The 26,631-nt window shown below is 41.2% G+C and overlaps 1 protein-coding gene across 1 annotated transcript in view; it reads left to right on the top strand.

The window, feature by feature from the left end:
* USP4 (ubiquitin specific peptidase 4) overlaps positions 1–17,303 on the top strand; it is a 311,070-nt gene extending 293,767 nt beyond the window's left edge. Inside the window, exons 16-17 of the mRNA XM_053689414.1 lie at positions 6,604–6,692; positions 14,254–17,303. Coding sequence (XP_053545389.1) covers positions 6,604–6,692; positions 14,254–14,385 — 221 coding nt within the window. The 3' untranslated portion in view covers positions 14,386–17,303. The remainder of the gene's footprint in view (positions 1–6,603; positions 6,693–14,253) is intronic.
* The last annotated feature ends 9,328 nt before the right edge of the window (positions 17,304–26,631 follow it).

Below are 26,631 nucleotides of genomic sequence, written 5' to 3' on the forward strand. Positions count from 1 at the left end.
ATGTAAAATCGTTTAATTTTCTGAGGTACTGGGTGAAAAAATGTTTTGGGCACTATTTTTCCACTTGGCAGTCGTTTTTATTTAATTTGACAGTTTACTGATCTCTCTCACTGTTGTGTATGAGGGGGAGGGGCCTTTTTTGGCGCTTTTGCTACGCATCAAAAAATTCAGTCAGAGTTTATTGTCTTCCCTGCATGATCCGGTTCATCTCTACAGAACTCAGGGGTCTTCAAAACTTGTTTTGAGGGAGGTAATCACTCACAGCAGAGCTGTGAGATTGTAGTTGACTGTGATAAAAAACGTTTATTTCTGTATTTTTTTTCTGCTATCAGGGTTAGTTATCCTTTGCTAATGGGAGCAATCCTTTGCTAAAAGTGTGTTTTTTACAAAGATTTGATGCTATAACTTTTTCTGTGCTTCTTATAGGCACAGTACGTTTTCATATTATAGTAAATTACTTGAAAAGTATTTCCAAGTTGCTAGTTTATTTGCTAGTGTGTTAAACATGTCTGATTCAGAGGAAGATATCTGTGCTATATGTGCTAAAGCCAAAGTGGAGCCCAATAGAAATTTATGTACTAACTGTATTGATGCTACTTTAAATAAAAGTCAATCTGTACAAATTGAACATATTTCACCAAACAACGAGGGGAGAGTTATGCCGACTAACTCGCCTCACGTGTCAGTACCTGCATCTCCCGCTCGAGAGGTGCGTGATATTCTAGCGCCGAGTACATCTGGGCGGCCATTACAAATCACATTACAGGATATGGCTACTGTTATGACTGAAGTTTTGGCTAAATTACCAGAACTAAGAGGTAAGCGTGATCACTCTGGGGTGAGAACAGAGTGCGCTGATAATATTAGGGCCATGTCAGACACTGCGTCACAATTTGCAGAACATGAGGACGGAGAGCTTCATTCTGCGGGTGACGGTTCTGATCCAAACAGACTGGATTCAGATATTTCAAATTTTAAATTTAAGCTGGAAAACCTCCGTGTATTACTAGGGGAGGTGTTAGCGGCTCTGAATGATTGTAACACAGTTGCAATACCAGAGAAATTGTGTAGGTTGGATAAATATTTTGCGGTACCGTCGAGTACTGACGTTTTTCCTATACCTAAGAGACTTACTGAAATTGTTACTAAGGAGTGGGATAGACCCGGTGTGCCGTTCTCACCCCCTCCAATATTTAGAAAGATGTTTCCAATAGACGCCACCACACGGGACTTATGGCAAACGGTCCCTAAGGTGGAGGGAGCAGTTTCTACTTTAGCTAAGCGTACCACTATCCCGGTGGAGGATAGCTGTGCCTTTTCAGATCCAATGGATAAAAAGTTAGAGGGTTACCTTAAGAAAATGTTTGTTCAACAAGGTTTTATATTGCAACCTCTTGCATGCATTGCGCCTGTCACGGCTGCAGCAGCATTTTGGTTTGAGTCTCTGGAAGAGACACTTGAATCAGCTCCATTAGATGAGATTACACACAAGCTTAAAGCCCTTAAGTTAGCTAACTCATTTATTTCGGATGCCGTAGTACATTTAACTAAACTTACGGCTAAGAATTCCGGATTCGCCATTCAGGCGCGCAGAGCACTGTGGCTAAAATCCTGGTCAGCTGATGTTCTAAATCTAAATTGCTTAATATTCCTTTCAAAGGGCAGACCTTATTCGGGCCCGGGTTGAAAGAAATTATCGCTGACATTACAGGAGGTAAAGGCCATGCCCTGCCTCAAGACAGAGCCAAACCTAAGGCTAGACAGTCTAATTTTCGTTCCTTTCGTAATTTCAAAGCAGGAGCAGCATCAACTTCCTCTGCACCAAAACAGGAAGGAGCTGTTGCTCGCTACAGACAAGGCTGGAGACCTAACCAGTCCTGGAACAAGGGCAAGCAGGCCAGGAAACCTGCTGCTGCCCCTAAGACAGCATGAATTGAGGGCCCCCGATCCGGGAACGGATCTAGTGGAGGGCAGACTTTCTCTCTTCGCCCAGGCTTGGGCAAGAGATGTCCAGGATCCCTGGGCGTTAGAGATCATATCTCAGGGATACCTTCTGGACTTCAAATCCTCTCCCCCAAAAGGGAGATTTCATCTGTCAAGGTTGTCAACAAACCAAATAAAGAAAGAGGCGTTTCTACGCTGTGTACAAGATCTTTTATTAATGGGAGTGATCCATCCGGTTCCGCGGTCGGAACAAGGACAAGGGTTTTACTCAAATCTGTTTGTGGTTCCCAAAAAAGAGGGAACTTTCAGGCCAATCTTGGATTTAAAGATCCTAAACAAATTCCTAAGAGTTCCATCGTTCAAAATGGAAACTATTCGGACAATCCTACCCATGATCCAAAAGGGTCAGTACATGACCACAGTGGATTTAAAGGATGCTTACCTTCACATACCGATTCACAAAGATCATTACCGGTATCTAAGGTTTGCCTTCCTAGACAGGCATTACCAGTTTGTATCTCTTCCATTCGGATTGGCTACGGCTCCAAGAATCTTCACAAAGGTTCTGGGTGCTCTTCTGGCGGTACTAAGACCGCGAGGAATTTCGGTAGCTCCGTACCTAGACGACATTCTGATACAAGCTTCAAGCTTTCAAACTGCCAAGTCTCATACAGAGTTAGTACTGGCATTTCTAAGGTCGCATGGATGGAAGGTGAATGAAAAGAAGAGTTCTCTCTTTCCACTCACAAGAGTTCCCTTCTTGGGGACTCTTATAGATTCTATAGAAATGAAGATTTACCTGACAGAAGACAGGTTAACAAAGCTTCAAAATGCATGCAGTGTCCTTCATTCTATTCAACACCCGTCAGTAGCTCAATGCATGGAGGTGATCGGCTTAATGGTAGCGGCAATGGACATAGTACCCTTTGCACGCCTACATCTCAGACCGCTGCAATTGTGCATGCTAAGTCAGTGGAATGGGGATTACTCAGACTTGTCCCCTACTCTGAATCTGGATCAAGAGACCAGAAATTCTCTTCTATGGTGGCTTTCTCGGCCACATCTGTCCAGGGGGATGCCATTCAGCAGGCCGGACTGGACAATTGTAACAACAGACGCCAGCCTACTAGGTTGGGGCGCTGTCTGGAATTCTCTGAAGGCTCAGGGACAATGGAATCAGGAGGAGAGTCTCCTACCAATAAACATTCTGGAATTGAGAGCAGTTCTCAATGCCCTTTTGGCTTGGCCCCAGTTAACAACTCGGGGGTTCATCAGGTTTCAGTCGGACAACATCACGACTGTAGCTTACATCAACCATCAGGGAGGGACAAGAAGCTCCCTAGCAATGATGGAAGTATCAAAGATAATTCGCTGGGCAGAGTCTCACTCTTGCCATCTGTCAGCAATCCACATCCCGGGAGTGGAGAACTGGGAGGCGGATTTCTTAAGTCGTCAGACTTTTCATCCGGGGGAGTGGGAACTTCATCCGGAGGTCTTTGCCCAAATACTTCGACGTTGGGGCAAACCAGAGATAGATCTCATGGCGTCTCGACAGAATGCCAAGCTTCCTCGTTACGGGTCCAGATCCAGGGATCCGGGAGCGGTTCTGATAGATGCTTTGACAGCACCTTGGACCTTCGGGATGGCTTATGTGTTTCCACCCTTCCCGATGCTTCCTCGATTGATTGCCAGAATCAAACAGGAGAGAGCATCAGTGATTCTAATAGCGCCTGCATGGCCACGCAGGACTTGGTATGCAGATCTAGTGGACATGTCATCCTGTCCACCTTGGTCTCTACCTCTGAAACAGGACCTTCTGATCCAGGGTCCCTTCAAACATCAAAATCTAATTTCTCTGAAGCTGACTGCTTGGAAATTGAACGCTTAATTTTATCAAAACGTGGTTTTTCTGAGTCAGTTATTGATACCTTAATACAGGCTAGGAAGCCTGTTACCAGAAAGATTTACCATAAGATATGGCGCAAATACTTATATTGGTGCGAATCCAAAAGTTACTCATGGAGTAAGGTTAGGATTCCGAGGATATTGTCTTTTCTACAAGAAGGTTTAGAAAAGGGTTTATCCGCTAGTTCCTTAAAGGGACAGATTTCAGCTCTGTCCATTCTTTTACACAAACGTCTGTCAGAAGTTCCGGACGTTCAAGCTTTTTGTCAGGCTTTAGCTAGGATCAAGCCTGTGTTTAAAACTGTTGCTCCACCATGGAGTTTGAACTTAGTTCTTAATGTTTTACAGGGTGTTCCGTTTGAACCCCTTCATTCCATTGATATCAAGCTGTTATCTTGGAAAGTTCTATTTTTAATGGCGATTTCCTCGGCTCGAAGAGTCTCTGAGTTATCCGCTTTACATTGTGATTCTCCTTATCTGATTTTTCATTCAGACAAGGTAGTTCTGCGTACTAAACCTGGGTTCCTACCTAAGGTGGTCACTAACAGGAATATCAATCAAGAGATTGTGTTCCATCTTTGTGTCCTAATCCTTCTTCGAAGAAGGAACGTCTTCTACACAATCTAGATGTAGTCCGTGCCCTGAAATTTTATCTACAGGCAACTAAGGATTTTCGACAAACGTCTTCCCTGTTTGTCGTTTATTCTGGTCAGAGGAGAGGTCAAAAAGCTTTGGCTACCTCTCTCTCTTTTTGGCTTCGTAGCATAATTCGGTTAGCCTATGAGACTGCTGGACAGCAGCCTCCTGAAAGAATTACAGCACATTCTACTAGAGCTGTGGCTTCCACTTGGGCCTTTAAGAATGAGGCTTCTGTTGAACAGATTTGCAAGGCTGCAACTTGGTCTTCTCTTCATACTTTTTCCAAATTTTACAAATTTGACACTTTTGCTTCCTCGGAGGCTGTTTTTGGGAGAAAGGTTCTTCAGGCAGTGGTTCCTTCCGTATAAAGAGCCTGCCTGTCCCTCCCGTCATCTGTGTACTTTAGCTTTGGTATTGGTATCCCAGAAGTAATGATGACCCGTGGACTGACCACACTTAACAGGAGAAAACAAAATTTATGCTTACCTGATAAATTCCTTTCTCCTGTAGTGTGGTCAGTCCACGGCCCGCCCTGTTTTTTATGGCAGGTAAAAAAAATTTTTGAATTATACTCCAGTCACCACTACACCCTTTGGCTTCTCCTTTCTCGTTGGTCCTTGGTCGAATGACTGGAGGTGACGTAGAGGGGAGGAGCTATATAGCAGCTCTGCTGGGTGAATCCTCTTGCACTTCCTGGACTACAGGAGAAAGGAATTTATCAGGTAAGCATAAATTTTGTTTTTTTGGATCTTAATGTGTTCTAGGTGGTTGACTCTCTTGTGAATGCCTTAGTTCGAACACACTTAATCTCCTTATGTGAAGCTCACTGTTCATAAGTTTCTACCTATACTCCATGGAGACAGGATTTTATCAATTTTCCCACAATTGGCTTTTATTTTTTGTTATAGCCAGGATTGTATACATATTTATATATATTTTTTCACACAAAATGTATGCACTAACTACTATTTATTGTGGGCTATATCTTGTTATTCTGTGGTTTATTATGTATTTAGTGAATGTATTTGTCAATATCCACTACTTGCAATTGTGATGATATTTTTGACATTGGTTATATGTATAGTCTGACAACAATTTGTCTGCTGTCATAGTCATTGGTATTGGAGTATTGACTATCTATTTTGATTCACTATTTCCTCATTTTTGCTACTTTCAGTTCATTTTTGATCATATGTTTGTATAATATCGGACATTGTGCATTTCTAATACCCCTTGTTGTACCCTGTGGTTGGTCTATTTGGGTCTTCAACGTGAGTAATGTGTTTGTACATTGGATCGTTTTTATACACTCTCTATTTTCATATGCTGCCATAAGCGCCGATTTTGCACATCTGCCGTAGCCACTATTGTTTGTTAACATGTTGCTGTTTGCAACGCGCTTATCCTATGTTGATACTGGTTAGACGCAGGCGCGTTGAGGCCAACACTTGCTCTGACGCTTCAGGCTTCCCGACGTTACTATGGCAACGCCTTGCCATGAGTCATCACGCTAGGTACGTTGTGTGCTTACGTGACGTCATTGCCGCAATGGGGAAGGCGCGAGCGGCTGTGTGGCGGTAATTTGAATCCTCAGCTCATCCTTATAAGGGGTATGTTTTAAACAAGTGTGTTAGATGATTTTAAGTGTGTTGTACATTTTGTGAATATATGTTGACATTTGACAAAGGCACAATGCCGTGCCGAAACGTTATGTCACTATTTTTTTTTAAATGACCTAATAAATTTTGGATATTTTATCAAGACCAGTGAGTGCCTGCATTTGTGAAACGTGTGTGTATATGTATGTGTGTATGTATGTGTGTGTATATATATATATATATATTTATATATATATTATGTGTGTATGTATATATATATTTGTTTTTTAAACTTATGTTATGGTTTTTACAAGCAATTGGACTGCTTGTATCATACCTATAGCAGTATTTTTCTTATGGAAGATTACATCTGTAATGCATGGAAATAGGATTCTTAAATTATACATGGACGCCAGGGTCAGAGAATGAGTTGAGCGAAGATAACTTTTTAGTAGTTGTTGCAATGAGTTTATTTTTGTCTAATAGAAATTGGTTTGCTTCCTTTTTCCCCCCACAGATACAGCGTATGCAAAGAACAGAGCAAATGGAAAGTGGTATTATTTTGATGACAGCAGTGTTTCCCCTGCTTCTGAAGATCAAATTGTGGTAAGAGCCTGCACTGCTATCAATATCCATCCCACTGTGCTATATTAAATGTTCATTACATCCCAGATGATTTGCATCCATCCTTCATTAGGGCATAGTTTCATGAAACAAAGGGTTTTCACACAAAAAAAGTTTTTTGAGTACATTTTATATTGTAATTTTTTTTGGAGATATAGATGGTGAATTTTAAAATAAATTATCAGCACATTGTGTATATGCACCTACTAGCACCAAGAGGTGAAAGGTTATTCTCGGTTTCTTTCCTATGGCATGGAGAGTCCCCAATTTTATTCCAAATACTAGTGGCATATTCAACTCCTGGCCAGCATGAGGAGGCAAAGAGCACCCCAGCAGAGCTGTTAAGTGTTACTTCCCTTACCCATAATCCCCAGTCATTCTTTGCCTCTGTTATCAGGAGGATGTGCGAAGATGGTGTCTGAAGATATGTAAACCTTTAATGGGTACAGGGACAGTTTATCCTAAAGTTTTCTCCCCTTTGTTCCTATTTTACCTGCTGAAGTGTATTAAATTGTTTACAAATAGCTAGTTTATCTATATCAGCATTTGAAATAGCTGATTTTGTCTGTGGTATTCTTTCCCATTCTGAAAGTTTCTATACTTAACTATAGGCTATTGAAAAGCTGTGTAAACACAGCCAGCAGAAGAAATTTTACTCTCAGTGGAAGGTAGGAGTGATAAGTAATACAATATTAAAGGAATAATCTAGTCAAAATTAAACTTTCATGAATCAGATACAGCAGCAAATTTAAGCAACTTTTTAATTTAATCCTATTTATTTTTTCTTTGTTCTCTTGGTATTTTTATTTAAATATAAACCTAGGAGCCGTCCAAATTTTGGTTCAGAGCCTGGGTAGCGCTTGCTGATTGGTGGCTACATTTAGACACCAATCAGAAAGTGCTACCCTAGAAAAAAAAAACTATGCACTACCCAAGTTCTGAACCAAAAATGGACGGCTCCTATGCTTACATTCCTGCTTTTTCAAATAATGATACCAAGAGAATGAAGAAAGATTGATAATAGGGGTAAATTAGAAAGTTGCTTAAAATTGCTGTTCTATCTGAATCATGAAAGTTTGTTTAACTAGACTATTCCTTTAATTTCCTATTCTAAGTATTGGGATTTGGTCTATATACTGTGATAAGATAAGGAAGCATTTGTCTGTGCAGAAAGTGATACAATACAGAGATCTGATTTGAGATCTGATTTCCCTGCAAGCTAAGTGGCCTCAGCAGATGTGACAAGATAAGATATTGCACAACAATACAATTTTGCTTACAAAAAAAAGGGACAGTACCAAGTTTTGCCTGTTGCAGTAACATTTCTGGATTTGCTCCTGGTTTCTCCTGTTAAGTGTAGTCAGTCCACGGGTCATCATTACTTATGGGATATTAACTCCTCCCCAACAGGAAGTGCAAGAGGATCACCCAAGCAGAGCTGCTATATAGCTCCTCCCCTCTACGTCACACCCAGTCATTCTCTTGCACCCAACTAATAGATAGGATGTGTGAGAGGACTGTGGTGATTAAACTTAGTTTTTTATATCTTCAATCAAAAGTTTGTTATTTTAAACGACACCGGAGTGTGTTGTTTCCTTCTCAGGCAGAATTTGAAGAAGAATCTACCTGAGTTTTTGTATATGATCTTAGCGGACGTAACTAAGATCCGTTTGCTGTTCTCGGCCATTCTGAGGAGTAAGGTAACTTCAGATCAGGGGACAGCGGGCAGGTTCACCTGCAAAGAGGTATGTTGCAGTATATTATTTTCTAAGGAATGGAATTGACTTTGAAAATACTGCTAATACCGATATAATGTAAGTACAGCCTTAAATGCAGTAGTAGCAAATGGTATCAGGCTGACATGTATATATGTTAACACTTAAGTATTTCTGGGGAATGGCACTTCACTGGGAAAATACTGTATGCATATATCTTTTAGCCTATCTTGCAGTGGGAGCGACTAGCAGCAGGCTTTTTGAAGACATTTCATATATTTGATTTTAAACGTTTGCTGGCATGTTAAATCGTTTAATTATCTGAGGTACTTGGTGAAAATTGTTTTGGGCTTTATTTTCCACATGGCTGTCGTTGTTTTAAATTAAAACAGTTTACTGAGCTCCCCTCACTGTTGTAGTGTGAGTGGGAGGGGCCTATTTTGGCGCTTTTACTACGCATCAGAAATTCAGTCACAGTCTGTCTTTTTCTCCCTGCATGATCCAGGACGTCTCCACAGAGCTCAGGGGTCTTCAAAACTAGTTTTGAGGGAGGTAATCACTCACAGCAGACCTGTGAGACTGTGCTTGACTGTGATAAAAACGTTTATATTGTCAATTGTTATACGTTTTTTTCTGATATTAAGGGTTAATCATCCATTGCTAATGTGTGCAATCCTTTGCTAAGTTTGGTTTATATAACTAATTCAACTGTGACAGTTTTTGTGTGCTTCTTAAAGGCACAGTAACGTTTTTACATATTGCTTGTAAATTTAGTTGAAAAGTATTTCCAAGCTTGCTAGTCTAATTGCTAGTTTGTTAAACATGTCTGACTCAGAGGAAACTCTTTGTGCAATATGTTCAAAAGCCGAGGTGGAGCCCAATAGAAATTTATGTACTAATTGCATTGATGCTACTTTAAATAAAAGTCAATCTGTACATGTTAAGTAACATTCACCAGACAACGAGAGGGAAGTTATGCCGACTAACTTGCCTCACGTGTCAGTACCTGCATCTCCCGCTCAGGAGGTGCGTGATATTGTAACGCCAAGTACATCAGGGCGGCCATTACAAATCACTTTACAAGACATGGCTAATGTTATGACTGAAGTTTTGTCTAAATTGCCAGAACTTAGAGGTAAACGAGATCACTCTGGGATGAGAACAGAGTATACTGATAATGCTAGGGCCATGTCTGATACTGCGTCACAATATGCAGAGCATGAGGACGGAGAGCTTCATTCTGCGGGTGACGGATCTGATCCAAATAAATTGGATTCAGACATTTCAAATTTTAAGTTTAAGCTGGAAAACCTCCGTGTGTTGCTAGGGGAGGTGTTAGCGGCTCTGAATGATTGTAACACAGTTGCAATCCCAGAGAAAATGTGTAGGTTGGATAAATATTTTGCGGTACCGACGAGTACTGACGTTTTTCCTATACCTAAGAGACTTACTGAAATTATTACTAAGGAGTGGGACAGACCCGGTGTGCCTTTCTCACCCCCTCCTATATTCAGAAAAATGTTTCCAATAGACGCCACCACACGGGACTTATGGCAAACGGTCCCTAAGGTGGAGGGAGCAGTTTCTACTTTAGCTAAGCGTACCACTATCCCGGTGGAGGATAGCTGTGCTTTTTCAGATCCAATGGATAAAAAGTTAGAGGGTTACCTTAAGAAAATGTTTGTTCAACAAGGTTTTATATTACAACCCCTTGCATGCATTGCGCCTGTCACGGCTGCGGCTGCATTTTGGTTTGAGTCTCTGGAAGACACCCTTGACTCAGCGACATTAGATGAGATTTCACTTAAGCTTAAAACCCTTAAGCTAGCTAATTCATTTATTTCTGATGCCGTAGTACATTTAACTAAACTTACGGCTAAGAATTCCGGATTCGCCATTCAGGCACGCAGAGCGCTGTGGCTAAAATCCTGGTCAGCTGATGTAACTTCTAAATCGAAATTACTGAACATACCTTTCAAGGGGCAGACTTTATTCGGGCCCGGTTTGAAAGAAATTATCGCTGATATTACGGGAGGTAAAGGCCATGCCCTGCCTCAAGACAGAGCCAAACCTAGGGCTAGATAGTCTAATTTTCGTGCCTTTCGTAACTTCAAGGCAGGAGCAGCATCAACTTCCTCTGCTCCAAAACAGGAAGGAGCTGTTGCTCGCTACAGACAAGGCTGGAAACCTAACCAGACCTGGAACAAGGGCAAGCAGGCCAGAAAACCTGCTGCTGCCCCTAAGACAGCATGAAGTGAGGGCCCCCGATCCGGAAGCGGATCTAGTGGGGGGCAGACTCTCTCTCTTCGCCCAGGCTTGGGCAAGAGATGTCCAGGATCCCTGGGCGTTGGAGATCATATCTCAGGGATATCTTCTGGACTTCAAAGCTTCTCCTCCACAAGGGAGATTTCACCTTTCAAGGTTGTCAACAAACCAGATAAAGAAAGAGGCGTTTCTACGCTGTGTACAAGACCTTTTACTAATGGGAGTGATCCACCCAGTTCCGCGGTCGGAACACGGACAAGGGTTTTACTCAAATCTGTTTGTGGTTCCCAAAAAAGAGGGAACCTTCAGACCAATATTGGATTTAAAGATCCTAAACAAATTCCTAAGAGTTCCATCGTTCAAGATGGAAACTATTCGGACAATCTTACCCATGATCCAAAGAGGTCAGTACATGACCACAGTGGATTTAAAGGATGCTTACCTTCACATACCGATTCACAGAGAACATTACCGGTATCTAAGGTTTGCCTTCCTAGACAGGCATTACCAGTTTGTAGCTCTTCCCTTCGGGTTGGCTACGGCTCCAAGAATCTTTACAAAGGTCTCTTCTGGCGGTACTAAGACCGCGAGGAATTTCGGTAGCTCCGTACCTAGACGACATTCTGATACAAGCGTCAAGCTTTCAAACTGCCAAGTCTCATACAGAGTTAGTACTGGCTTTTCTAAGGTCGCATGGGTGGAAAGTGAACGAGGAGAAGAGTTCTCTCTTACCACTCACAAGAGTTCCCTTCTTGGGGACTCTTATAGATTCTGTAGAAATGAAAATTTACCTGACAGAGGACAGGTTAACAAAGCTTCTAAATGCTTGCCGTGTCCTTCATTCCATTCAACACCCGTCAGTGGCTCAATGCATGGAGGTAATCGGCTTAATGGTAGCGGCAATGGACATAGTTCCTTTTGCACGCCTGCACCTCAGACCGCTGCAATTGTGCATGCTAAGTCAGTGGAATGGGGATTACTCAGATTTGTTCCCTACGCTGAATCTGGATCAGGAGACCAGAGATTCTCTTCTATGGTGGCTTTCTCGGCCGCATCTGTCCAGGGGGATGCCCTTCAGCAGACCAGACTGGACAATTGTAACTACAGACGCCAGCCTTCTAGGTTGGGGCGCTGTCTGGAATTCCCTGAAGGCTCAGGGATCATGGACTCAAGAGGAGAGTCTCCTTCCAATAAACATTCTGGAATTGAGAGCAGTTCTCAATGCCCTACTGGCTTGGCCTCAGTTAGCAACTCTGAGGTTTATCAGGTTTCAGTCGGACAACATCACGACTGTGGCTTACATCAACCATCAGGGAGGGACAAGAAGTTCCCTAGCGATGATGGAAGTATCAAAGATAATTCGCTGGGCAGAGTCCCACTCTTGCCACCTGTCAGCGATCCACATCCCAGGAGTGGACAACTGGGAGGCGGATTTCCTAAGTCGCCAGACTTTTCATCCGGGGGAGTGGGAACTTCATCCGGAGGTCTTTGCCCAAATACTTCGACGTTGGGGCAAACCAGATATGGATCTCATGGCGGCTCGCCAGAACGCCAAGCTTCCTCGTTACGGGTCCAGGTCCAGGGACCCGGGAGCGGTCCTGATAGATGCCTTGACAGCACCTTGGACCTTCAGGATGGCTTATGTGTTTCCACCATTCCTGATGCTTCCTCGTTTGATTGCAAGGATCAAACAGGAGAAAGCATCAGTGATTCTAATAGCGCCTGCGTGGCCACGCAGGACCTGGTATGCAGATCTAGTGGACATGTCATCCTGTCCACCTTGGTCTCTGCCTCTGAGACAGGACCTTCTAATTCAGGGTCCTTTCAAACATCAAAACCTAATTTCTCTGAAGCTGACTGCATGGAAATTGAACGCTTAATTTTATCAAAGCGTGGATTTTCAGAGCCAGTAATTGATACCTTAATACAGGCTAGGAAACCTGTTACCAGGAAAATTTACCATAAGATATGGCGTAAATATTTACACTGGTGCGAATCCAAGGGTTACTCATGGAGTAAGGTTAGGATTCCTAGGATATTGTCTTTTCTACAAGAAGGTTTAGAAAAGGGTTTATCTGCTAGTTCGTTAAAGGAACAGATCTCAGCTCTGTCCATCCTTTTACACAAGCGTCTGTCAGAAGTTCCAGACGTTCAGGCTTTTTGTCAGGCTTTGGCCAGGATTAAGCCTGTGTTTAAATCTGTTGCTCCGCTGTGGAGCTTAAACTTAGTTCTTAACGTTTTACAGGGTGTTCCGTTTGAACTCCTTCACTCCATTGATATTAAGCTGTTATCTTGGAAAGTTCTGTTTTTAATGGCTATTTCCTCGGCTCGTAGAGTCTCTGAATTATCAGCCTTACATTGTGATTCTCCGTATCTGATTTTTCATTCAGATAAGCTAGTTCTGCGTACTAAACCTGGGTTCTTACCTAAGGTAGTCACTAACAAGAATATCAATCAAGAGATTGTTGTTCCATCATTGTGTCCTAACCCTTCCTCAAAGAAGGAACGACTTCTGCACAATCTAGATGTAGTCCGTGCCCTGAAATTTTATTTACAGGCAACTAAAGATTTTCGACAAACTTCTTCCCTGTTTGTCGTTTATTCTGGACAGAGGAGAGGTCAAAAAGCATCTGCTACCTCTCTATCCTTTTGGCTTCGTAGCATAATACGTTTAGCCTATGAGACTGCTGGACAGCAACCTCCTGAAAGGATTACAGCTCATTCTACTAGAGCTGTGGCTTCCACTTGGGCCTTTAAGAACGAGGCCTCTGTTGAACAGATTTGCAAGGCTGCAACTTGGTCTTCTCTTCATACTTTTTCCAAATTTTACAAATTTGACACTTTTGCTTCTTCGGAGGCTGTTTTTGGGAGAAAGGTTCTTCAGGCAGTGGTTTCTTCCGTATAGAGATCCTGCCTGTCCCTCCCGTCATCCGTGTACTTAGCTTTGGTATTGGTATCCCATAAGTAATGATGACCCGTGGACTGACTACACTTAACAGGAGAAAACATAATTTATGCTTACCTGATAAATTCCTTTCTCCTGTAGTGTAGTCAGTCCACGGCCCGCCCTGTTTTTTAAGGCAGGTCTAAATTTTTTAATTATACTCCAGTCACCACTGCACCCTATAGTTTCTCCTTTCTCGTTTGGTTCCTGGTCGAATGACTGGGTGTGACGTAGAGGGGAGGAGCTATATAGCAGCTCTGCTTGGGTGATCCTCTTGCACTTCCTGTTGGGGAGGAGTTAATATCCCATAAGTAATGATGACCCGTGGACTGACTACACTACAGGAGAAAGGAATTTATCAGGTAAGCATAAATTATGTTTTTGGCTATTGAAAAACAAATGCTGGAAACAATGTATTAATGAAGTTTCCCCGCTCAGCTGCTATATTATTTTTTTATTGTAAAACTAAAATGTTTTTAATTGCTATATTTCATGTCCCTATTAGGGCTGATCCTAACTGAAATACCTTGCTGTTTTAATCTGTTAACACAGGAGATGCATTGTTGTGAGAATATTTTGGTAAAAACATTGTGTGTGTGTCTCTTGTTTTCTTTTCCAGACAAAAGCTGCCTACGTTCTATTCTACCAGCGACGAGATAGTGATAGCCCTAAAACCTCTTCTACGGATGGCTTAAATATTTCCACAAATGATGACTCTGAGGGCCAAGAAGGGCAGATGGACACAGACTAGTGATCCTGACCTTTTGCCATGCAGTAAACTAGCTGCACTCCACCAGACACTTTAATCCTTTCAAGTGATGCGTGGGATACCTGAATCAAATCTCCGTCTTTAAGCTCCAAGATGTACATACTGCCCTAAAAACTATATCTAGCTCAAACCGCAGAGGAGACCGACTTACTATGGATTATTATTTCTGGAAGCAAAAGGGGGAAAATTAATTTACAAAATATTTAATCCACACACCGTGCTGAACAAACCATTTGCATTTCTGATATTGGGCCCCCCAGAGAGAGAGAGTGGACAAGTCAGAACAAATAGGGAATCCTACAAAAAAAAGACTAATTGGTAATATATATATGGTTTAGTGACCTCTATCTGCTCCCTGTTTGCTCTTGCCATGGGGTATTTAATCCCTGGGTTGAAATGTATTTCCCTGTTTAATTTGAACAAATGAACACCAGCAGCCTTTGAAAAGTATATTTTTTAATACAAAGTACTGTAGCACTTGGTATGAACTTTCTTTCCATGCTGCATGGAGGTTTATCGTCAGAGATCAGCGCCTTTTTATGCCGATAAGGAGATGAGCAATTTCTGAATACGTGGATAAGAATTGTTTAAGGCAAACATCACAGGATTGCAAAGATAATTAAATTCTAAATGGAAATGCATCTGCTTAGGGAGCAGGGCTTTGCGTTTTTCCCCACTTTATTTTTTTTTTTTGGCTTGTATTTATTGCTGTTTAAAGCACTGTACAATGTATACATTTGAGGATGTGGTTTACTAACTAATGTGGTAAAAAAACAGCCCTTTACCTCCATCAGTTCTGCTGCCTGATTCAGTAAATGTGCTTTGACGGGTATGATAGTGTTTTGCACAACTCTATATTGCGTGGGGTTAAACAATATACCGCTGATATTTCAGATGACGTTACTCATCCTGCGATAAGGTGGGTGTCTGCTGTGTTGCAACAGTAGATGGTTTAAAAGGCCGTGTAAGTGATGCTGTAACTTAAAACGCATCACTTAGTTTCCCTTTAAGCACATAATAAAACTGCTTATGTTACTGTCTTCGCAGGTTTAAAGGGACATGAAACACAAAAATATTATTTTGTGATTGACAGGGCATACCATTTAAAAAAAAAAAAAGTTTCCAATTTATTTCTATTATTAAATTTGCTTTGTTCCCATGCTATTCTGTTTAAAGAGCTATCTAGGTAGCATCGAAAGCACTACATGGCAGGAAATAGTGCTGCCCTCTAGTGCTCTTGCAAATGGATAACATTCTTGCAAAACTGCTGCCATATAGTGCTCCAGAAATGGGCTGGTTCCAAAGCATAAGTCTTTGCTTTTCAACAAAAAAATACCAAGAGAACGAAGACAAATTTATAATAGAAGTAAATTAGAATCTTGTTTAAAATCTCATGCTCCATCTGTATCATGAAAGAAACATTTCAGGTTTCATATCCCTTTTAAAGGAACAGTTATTTTCTTTTACAGATATGCAGACACTACATAATGAAGATGCCATTTGTGTTATTTTATAAATGACCTACTTTTGCATGCACCATGAACGCTCATTGCTTCTAGTCATATCAAATAGTAATTGACAAGCTAGACTGTTGAGTTGGCCATAATAACAAACCTTTGCAAAGGATATGTCATTTTTGTTTATCCTGTGTCTATATATTTGAATAAAATTTCAATAATTGTGCCTCTTTAAAGGGACACCATACTGTAAAAATGTGTTTTCCCTTCATCTGTTTCCAGTGATTTGTTATACCAGCTGCAGGATATTAAATGGGGAAATGCTACTTTGTTATATACATAATAGCTTGCAAAAAGAGAAAATATATACACAAAGGCAAATACTTAGGGCAATTAAAAAGTAGCATTTTACTACCAATCTCTCCCACCTCAACTGTGCTTGTTGCCTTTTGTTAAAGGGACAGTCTACACCAGAATTTTTATTGTTTTAAAAGATAGATAATCCCTTTATTACCCATTTCCCAGTTTTGCATAACCAACACTTTTACATTAATACACTTTTTACCTCTGTGATTAACTTGTATCTAAACCTCTGCAAACTGCCCCTTTTTCAGTTTTTTTGACAGACTTGCAGTCTAGCCAATCAGTGCCTGCTCCCAGATAACTTCTTGTGCACGAGCACAGTGTTATCTATATGAAATACGTGAACTAACACCCCCTAGGTTAAGCTTCCAACTAAGAATACCAAGAAAACAAAGCAAAATTGGTGATAAAAGTAAATTGGAAAATTGTTTAAAATTACATGCTCTATCTGAATCATGAAAGTTTATTTTGGCCTAGACTGTCCCTTTAACATAGCGTCCCATAGAGAATACTGCTGTATTCGTAAATTTTAATACGGGCAGTGGTTTCAACAGGCAAAGGTAGCTATTTGAACTGATGAAATAAAGGTGAAATTTAATACACTCCAGCTGGTAAATCGAATCATTGGGGACATGTTAAATCAGAGATGAAATTGACAGTAGTTGATTTATCTACAAAGAGAGGTTGGGCTGTGATGAGTTATTTATTTTAAGGGTTGATACAGCCAATCACAAGTTGTAATCAGCTGTAAAGGATATGTGCTGTGATAACGTCTCTCTCTCTCTCTAGGCTGAAGCAATAGTAATCAAATTGAAGTACTTCTTGTACAGATCATCACACAGTAACCCTTTGCCAGTAAACCATCTGATTCGATGTATCACCTTTAGCTAAATTAGAAAGACCTTTTTCAATTAAGCAGTTTTATTAAGTACTAAAGAGAACTGAAGTGATGCATTTCAATCAATTATTTAAATGTCCTTTTAATAACTCCAAATAGACACCGGTTATGTAAAGGGTCACATTAAACTTTTTTAGTAGCCTGCAATCAGATGTTCTTGAGCATAAACAAGCTTGGCAAAACCATTGTGTTCTATCACTTCACTGTGTGGTCTCAAAGTTCAGTATTTTGGTTAAAGGTTTTATTCAGCAAGCTTATAACACCAGTCATTGCTAGGCTTAATCACCACACACAGGAGGACTTGCAGTATAAACTATAGCAGCTTATGTGCAGATGACATCAGTCATTGCTAGACTTGATCACCACATACAGGAGGACTTGCAGTATTAACTATAGCAGCTTTTTATCTCACCAGTCATTGCTAGGCTTTATCTCACCAGTCATTGCTAGGCTTGATCACCACATACAGGAGACTTGCAGTATAAACTATAGCAGCTTATGTGCAGATCACACCAGTCATTGCTAGACTTGATCACCACATACAGGAGGACTTGCAGTATAAACTATAGCAGCTTTTTATCACAACAGTCATTGCTAGACTTGATCACCACACACAGGAGGACTTGCAGTATAAACTATAGCAGCTTATGTGCAAATCACACCAGTCATTGCTAGGCTTGATCGCCACATACAGGAGGACTTGCAGTATAAACTATAGCGGCTTTTTATCACACCAGTCATTGCTAGACTTGATTACTAGGGATGCACCGAAATTTCGGCCGCAGAAAGTTTCGGCCGAAAATGGCATTTTTAGTTATTTCGTTTTTCGTTTTTTTTTTCCTTTTATTTTCGTTAAAATTATTGTGTAGCATATTTCAAATTTGATGCCAGCTTAGAGCGGCTGTTTGAGTTTATTACTTGACTTTACATTTTTAGCCAGTTTTGCATATAATAATAGTTTTCAAGGACTATACTTTATTTTGATAATTGGTAAAAAAAATAAAATGGTTAAATCTGATTCTGTTACACAGAACTAAATAAAGAATAATACTAGTGATAGACCAAAATTTGGGCCGCCGAAAATGTGCAATTGCAATTTCGACCCAAAGAGGACCAAAATGGCTAAAAATGTACAGCCCTCCCCTGTTCTATTGAGTTACATGTCTATCCTTAGCATAAGGTGAGCAGCACAGCACTGGTACACAGAGCACACACATGAGTTCCATGACATGATAATATTTGAAACCAGCAGTGCCCTTTGGTTTCCTTCTTAAAAAAAAAAAGTTCTGAATACAGTTTTCAAAGGAGTATAAGTAACATGTTTATAAACACTTGATATTAGACACAGCCCTAAGCACACACAGTGAATATGTATAAGCCTTATATACAGTGCTCATATATCAGCCTCTTGTGCGTAGACATTCTATTCGCCTGAGGCAAATATGCGTGCACACTATATATGCATAAGCCCCAAGCTCGCACACAGTTGGTACAAATTAGCACCCACCAGACAGTATATACAAAAAAGCACAGTAACTTTTTTTAACCACCTTGCCTGTAAGGTGGTAGCTAAGTCCGGTGGTCCTGGTGATAGGTGACAGGCAGACTCCATTTGGTGCTCCGGACATATAATCTGACGGGTCAGTGTGAGACCCAAACCAGGAACTAGGCGGAGATTCGATGAGAGACGATCAGGTGCAGCCACGCCTATCGCACGGATAACTATACCCAAAAACAAAACACATGTCCACCTCGTATTGTTGTCTGACTATAACCACGCTCTCCCTTGTAGAGCTCCACCAGTTTCACTGCAGATCACGCCCTACGGTACAAGTGACCACGCCCAATTGTTGGAGCTTTCCCGCCTACAAGCTCTCTCAACTACACACACTGTAGTTAAAAAAAAGAAAAAAATAATTTTGTTTCGGTTTTCGGCCAGGGGCATCCTGAATTTTTAGTATCGGTTTCGGTCCAGAATTTTCATTTTGGTGCATCCCTATTACCACACAGGAGGACTTGCAGTATAAACTATAGCAGCGTTTTATCACACCATTCATTGATAGGGTTGATCACTACACACAGGACGACTTGCCGTATAAACTATAGCGGCTTTTTATCACACCAGTCATTACTAGGCTTGATCACCACACACAGGACGACTTGCTGTATAAACTATAGCGGCTTTTTATCACACCAGTCATTGCTAGGCTTGATCACCACACGCAGGAGGACTTGCAGTATAAACTATAGTGACTTTATCACACCAGTCATTGCTAGACTTGATTACCACACAGGGGGACTTGCAGTATAAACTATTGCGGCTTTTTATCACACCAGTCATTGCTAGGCTTGATCACCACACACGAGGACTTGCAGTATAAACTATAGCAGCTTTTTATGTGCAGATCACACCAGTCATTACTAGGCTTGATCACCACACACAGGAGGACTTGCAGTATAAACTATAGTAGCTTTTTATCACACCAGTCATTGCTAGGCTTGATCACCACATACAGGATGACTTGCAGTATAAACTATAGCAGCTTAAGTGCAGATCACCACATACAGGAGGACTTGCAGTATAAACTATAGCGGCTTTTTATCACACCAGTCATTGTTAGGCTTGATCACCAGACACAGAAGGACTTGCAGTATAAACTATAAAGCTTTCTTTTTTAAGACACAAGTCCACGGATCATCTTAATTACTAATGGGATATTCATCTCCTGGTCAACAGGAGGAGGAAAAGAGCACCACAGCAGAGCTGTTAAATAGCTCCTCTCTTCCCTCCCACTCCAGTCATTCTCTTTGCCTACATTACTGACAGGAAGAGGTAAAGTGAGGTGTTAGATTAGATTCTTCTATCAAGAGTTTATTATTTTTAAAGTAGTGCCAGATTGTGCTGCTTTGTCCTAGGGTGTAGCCGTAGTCCATATCAGTCTCTTCAGTAGAGCTTTGGTGGCTTTAGAGCAATGGGAACTTGTGGGACATAATTCTCACTGTGCCTCCCATAATTTACTTGCTGCCCTTATCCTTCAGTCTGAGATATTCATTGACTCAGCATTTTGATTTCCTCAGGTCGATGTGAGGGACAGGACCTCTCAAGCCTGAGAGCTGTCTTGCTGCCAGGCAGGAGTCAAGGTAAGTGCTACCTTAGTTTCTGGGGATAAGGACTCAGAATTTTTCAATAAGCACATAGTACATCATAAGGGGCTCTTGAGAAAATAGTTCTTTATGTGGGGACATAATACATTTTCTTTCATGTAATTGGCAAGAGTCCATAAGCTAGTGACGTATGGGATATACAATCCTACCAGGAGGGGCAAAGTTTCCCAAACCTCAAAATGCCTATAAATACTCCCCTCACCACACCCACAATTCAGTTTTACAAACTTTGCCTCCTATGGAGGTGGTGAAATAAGTTTGTGCTAAGATTTCTACGTTGACATCAGCTTTTCAGCATTTTGAAGCCCGATTCCTCTCAGAGTACAGTGAATGTCAGAGCGATGTGACGGGAGTATCACCTATTGAATACAATGGTCATCCTAACTGGTATCTATTTCATAGGTTCTCTGTTATCAGTCGTAAAGATTCATCTCCTACCTCCCTTTTCAGATCGAGGATATACTCTTATATACCATTACCTCTACTGATTCTCGTTTCAGTACTGGTTTGGCTATCTGCTATATGTGGATGAGTGTCTTTTGGTAAGTTTCATTTATTTAAGACACTCTCAGCTATGGTTTGGCACTTTGTATATAAAGTTCTAAATATGTGTTTATACTTATATTTGCCATGATTCAGGTTTATCAGTATATTTCCTTTTTTGCAGACTGTCAGTTTAATATTTTGGAAATGCATTAAAAAAAAAAAAAAAAACATTTTTACCTGAAGTTTTCAAATTGATTCTTTTTTCTAAATTGCGGGCTGTATTAGGCTCGCGTGAGCGCAAAATGCTATAATTTATTGCGTCATTCTCGGCGCAAGACTTTTTTGGCACCAGAATTACGTTTGTTTACGCAAATTTGTCATTTTCGGCGTCTTAGTTGACGCCGAGTCTTTTCACGAGGTTGCGTCATTGTTTGTTGCAGACGTTTTTGGCGCCAAAAAATATTTTCAGTTGCGGGCATCATACTTGGCGCCAAACTGTTTGTCATTATTTAAGACTTCATTTCCTTTTGCCCCTGGTCCTTTTTTTCTTTGTCAGAGGCCAATTCTGTTTGCATTTTTCCCCATTCCTGAAACTGTCATATAAGGAAATAGATAATTTTGCTTTATATATTGTTTTTTTCTCTTACATATTGCAAGATGTCTCAATCTGATCCTGTTTCAGAATCTACTACTGGAATCCTGCTGCCTGATATCGGTTCTACCAAAGCTAAGTGCATTTATTGTAAACTTGTAGTAACTGTTCCTCCGGCTGTAGTTTGTAATGGTTGTCATGATCAGTAGTGTTGCATTACCTGTTGCTGGTCCATCAACATCTAATGTTCAGGATATTCCTGTCAATTTGAGAGAATTTATTTCTGATTCCATTCAGAAGGCTTTGTCTGCCTTCTAATAAACGTAAAAGGTCTTTTACAACTTCTCATACAGTTGATGAATTTTCAAATGGCCGACAACATACTGATTTATCTATCTCTGATGAGGATCTATCTGATTCAGAGGATCCTGCCTCAGATATTGACACTGACAAATCTTTGTATTTATTTAAAATTTAGTATATTCGTTGATTGCATTAGATATAGAGGAGTCTAGTCCTCTTTATACTAAAACTAGTAAACGTTTAAATTCGGTTTATAAACCTCATGTAGTTATTCCAGAGGTTTTTCCAGTTCCTGATGCTATTTCAGATATGATTTCAAAGTAATGGAATAGACTGGGTACTTCTTTTACTCCTTCAAGGTTTAAAAAATGGTATCCTTTGCCTACTGATAGATTGGAGTTTTGGGAGAAAATCCCCAAAGTTGATGGGGCCATCTCTACTCTTGCTAAGCGTACTACTATTCCTACGGAAGACAGTACTTCTTTTAAAGATCCTTTAGATAGGAAACTTGAATCCTATCTAAGGAAGGCTTATTTATGTTCAGTTCCACAAATATAGAGGAAAAGAGCAAAAAAGGTGTTTGATACAAAATAGGGGATTAATGGTGCATTGGTATCAAGTATTGTAGACAGATACGTTATTTATCTAGCAGAGTGGTTGATATGTATACCATCACCGACATACTTTGCAATAAATCCCCAGGAATTATATATTATAGCGCAGCTTCAAAGCACATAGCCCCACAGGATTCCTCTACCCCTGGAGACTATCGAAAGATGCAGGAAAAACGAATCTTAAAGTCACAAGCCAAATGGTTTACTATTAACATCAATATGGCAAAGTAACAGGACTCCCCTCATATGACAGTAGGCAAATACCTTATGAATTGTAGTTGCTCCAGCGGTATTCCACGTATCTCACCGGACCGCAACAATGGATTCCACACTGTAGAGAGGAGGCTATTTGTCGATCCCTGGTCCTGCAAAACTGCTGGCTGCTTTCCAAGTCCGCCAGATCCACAGCTCACAGCCGTGTGTTCAGTGCTCACTTTGGCCCAAACATGTAAAACAGCACAAACACAAGAAATAGGAGCACCTGACACCAGCCGTTAGTAGTGAATTCAATTTCAAATTTAATGAACAGGGTATTCCACCGCAATATACGGTATACACGAAACAAAGTATACACAGGGACAGTGTCCCTTGTTAAAAGTCAGTTGATACAGAGGAGCTTAAAGTGTTGAGTGTAAACAAAGCTGGTTACCAGAAAAAGGGCTAACGCGTTTCGGCGTGAGCCTTACTCATAGCCTCATAAAACACACATTCACCGTGAAAGTTTAAAACACCTAGCACCCAGCCTGATTGGTTGGTGTGAAACACACCCTACATACATATGGACCAATCCGTAACTACAGTACAACAATATATGTACACACACACACACCCCTATTACCCACCCCCTTAACATTTGCACTAGAGAACACAGAAAAATGAAACTTCTCATGATCACGATATTCACTGTAAACATAATGAATAGAGCCCTGTTCCCTTGATCACTGAGTACTCCAAAGCCACGGATCCTGTCAGGAAGCGATCCCGTAGCGAACAGTGCACAAACCATGTCAACCTGTCACGGAGATTCTCCGTTCAGCAGACTATCAGAATCTGAGTTGAGAGCTCAAAGTGGGAGGGAACAAGTCCAGTACACCTCCCTGATAGGATAACACAAGACCCCGGCCAATAGCTGAGCCGGGGCACGCCTCCCGAACATACGTCAGTGTTGTTGATCAACAACAGCAACGGACTAAGCGCTAAAGCGCATATATATACACCACGTAGTCCCACTCCAAGGGACCGGATGGGGGTCAAATCCTATAAACTTCGGGTAAGGTGACTGCACAGATCGAGATCTCAAAGGGACACATAAAAAGGTCAATATAAGCACAAAGGTGCAGCCAAAAACCGATCCTAGACAGTGACCTACGTCCCTCTCAAAAGCTCCTACTAATGGAAAAAATTATATATGTTTAACCACCAATCTCTCATCAAAATGCATACAGAAAAGGTTAATAGATGTGAAATATATATGAAATATATAATATAATATAAAGACTGATCAGATAATGAACATAATAAGGCCAAATAAAAAAGAATATAAAATATAAATAATAATTCTTTGTTGTGTGTGTGATCACCTCATCACCACCAATAGTGGTATGGATGGGGAGTGCATGCAAGGCACAAAGGTAAATTGCTCACACACTAGAGCCCATGCTATAAAGTGAGATGAGTACAGTCCAATGTCCCGGCCCTCAAATCTGCCTAAGAGCACCACAGATTCCAAGAACAGCCTATAATCATCTAAATACAATTTCAAAGATAGATGCATTTAAGAGGAATTGTACATTCTACATTATTTGATTATTTTAATTCTTCAAAATTATAATTGCATAAATAGCACTACCGGATAAAGAAGGTAACAAACCTAATGGGACCAAAAATTGATTAAATCAAACTCCGAGTTTAGGCCCCCTGGAATCCTAGTCTTTAACTTAAAGATCCAGAAGGCCTCCTTCTCTCCAAGTTTGTTGACTCTATTTCCCTGTCCCCTTTTCAAGGGAACCTTGTCAATAATAGTCCAAACAAAAGACCTTAGTGACTTGTTATGAATCTCCACAAAATGTTTCACTAGGGGGGTCGTTTTGGAACCAGTTCTAATATCTGACATGTGTTCCTTTATGCGTGTTCTTGCCTCCCGCGTCGAAAGTCCCACATATTGCAGTGAACACAGGCTGCAGGTGATGAGATACACAATATAGGTTTGTCTACAGTTTAGACAATACTTAATATTAAATCTCTCTCCACTCATTGTGGAGACAAAAGTGTCTCCCACAATAAGTTTTTCACAAGCCACACAAGTGTGATGGTGGCACTTAAAGGCCCCCAATGATGTCAGCCATGAGGAGGTCCGATTCGGAACATCACTCCAAATTTTCGTGGGAGCAACCATATTCCCTATCGTCTTGTTTCTCCTATAGGCAAATCTTATTCCTCTTTCCACTGTGTCTATCAACCCATCGTCCGCCAATAGGAGGTTGAAATGTTTATCCACTATTCGGCAGATCTCATCATATTGTCTAGAGTACTCAGTGATGAAGGACACCCTATTACCAAAACTGTTGGTGTCTGAACCACCCTCCTTATTCTTATGTCTTTTCTCCCTGGGGATCCTTTCTACATCTTTCCTAGCCTTCATGATCACAGTAGAATCATAGCCTCTTTCTTTTAGTCTCAGAGCCAGGTCATCCGCCTGTTTCTCATAAGCAGTTCCAAACGTGCAGTTCCTCTTGAGGCGGATGAACTGGCTCTTAGCCACACCCCTGAATACTCTTCTGGGGTGACAGCTAGAGGCGTGTAATAATGAATTCCCCGCTATGGGTTTGCGGAAAACCTCCGTTGTGATCCCCTGGCCCTGCACACCTTCCAGTGTGATATCTAGAAAGTCAACACGACTTTCCTGTATCTCAGAGGTGAAGCTCAGTCCACAATCATTGATCTCCAAGCTGGCCACAAACTCAGTAAGCCGATGCTCGGTTCCTCCCCATACAAACAACAGATCATCAATAAATCGGCCATACCAAATGATGTCCGATCTGAACAAGTTCTGATCTCCAAAGACGTGGGACAGCTCCCACCACCCCATGAAGATATTAGCATAGGATGGGGCAAATTTTGCTCCCATAGCTGTCCCACGCCTCTGGAGAAAGAACTGTCCCATGAACTCAAAATAGTTATGAGTGAGGAGGAACCGAGTTACTTCCACCACAAAATCCACAAACAGGGGATCCCCCCCATAGTATCTATTCAGGAAGAACCGTACAGCCTCCAACCCTTTGTCATGAGGGATGGACGTATAAAGGGACTTAACATCCACAGTGAGCCATCTGTAATTTGTCCCCCATGTTATTTGACTCAAGAGATTCAAAACATGTTTTGTGTCCGCCAGGTGACTCCACAGAGTGCTCACTAGTGGCTGCAAGATATCATCGAGCCATTCCGAGAGGTGTTCAAGTAGCGAACCAATACCACTCACGATTGGCCTCCCCTGTACATTTACCAAGGATTTATGAACCTTGGGTAAATGGTTGAAAGTAGCGATAGTGGGGTTCGATACAAGGAGATATTCCTTCGTATCTGGATCAATAAACCCACCCTCTACCCCATCGTCCACCAGGGAGGCCAATCGTGACCGGTAAGCCCAAGTAGGGTCCCCTGGCAATACCGTGTAGTCCTCTGTGTTAGTAAGTTGTCTTAGGGCCTCCGAAATGAAGTCCCTCCTATTCTGCAAAACTATGGTGCCACCCTTATCAGCAGCCCTGATTATAATCGCCTTATTTTTGCTAAGCTTCTCCAATGATTTTCTCTGTTTCCTCGTGATATTACTCTGTTCCCCCCTCACTGACTTGTAATACAAACTAGTGAGGTCTTCTTCAATTCTGCTCTGGAATTTCTCCAAGAGGTTACCCCTGCACTGGATAGGGTAAAAATTAGACCTTTCCTTAAATGTAGGTAGTCCAATGCAGGTGGTTGAGTTGAATTCTCCACCCTCTGAGAGAGATTCCAAAGTCCCTATGTCACAGAACTCTTGGAAATTGAGGGAATTGTCCCTCAGGGCTGTTGCATGCGTAGGTCTCAACCCCTTCTGAATGGCAACGTGACTCTCATCTTCCTCCCTTACGGGATACATCTTGAAAAATTTCTTTAAAGAAAGGTCACGTATAAGCTTATTTACATTAAGCAATGTCCTAAACAAGTCGAAATCTGCTGTTGGCACAAAAGTCAATCCTAAGCTGAGAACCTCAAGTTCATGTGGATCAGGACTGTATTCGGACAGGTTGATAATATTCAAAACCTGTAATTCCCTCTTCCTCTTCCCCTTCTCTGGGGGTACCTCCGTTGTTCTTT

The sequence above is a fragment of the Bombina bombina genome, chromosome 7 (genome assembly GCF_027579735.1).
Source record: "Bombina bombina isolate aBomBom1 chromosome 7, aBomBom1.pri, whole genome shotgun sequence".
Classification (NCBI taxonomy): domain Eukaryota; kingdom Metazoa; phylum Chordata; class Amphibia; order Anura; family Bombinatoridae; genus Bombina; species Bombina bombina.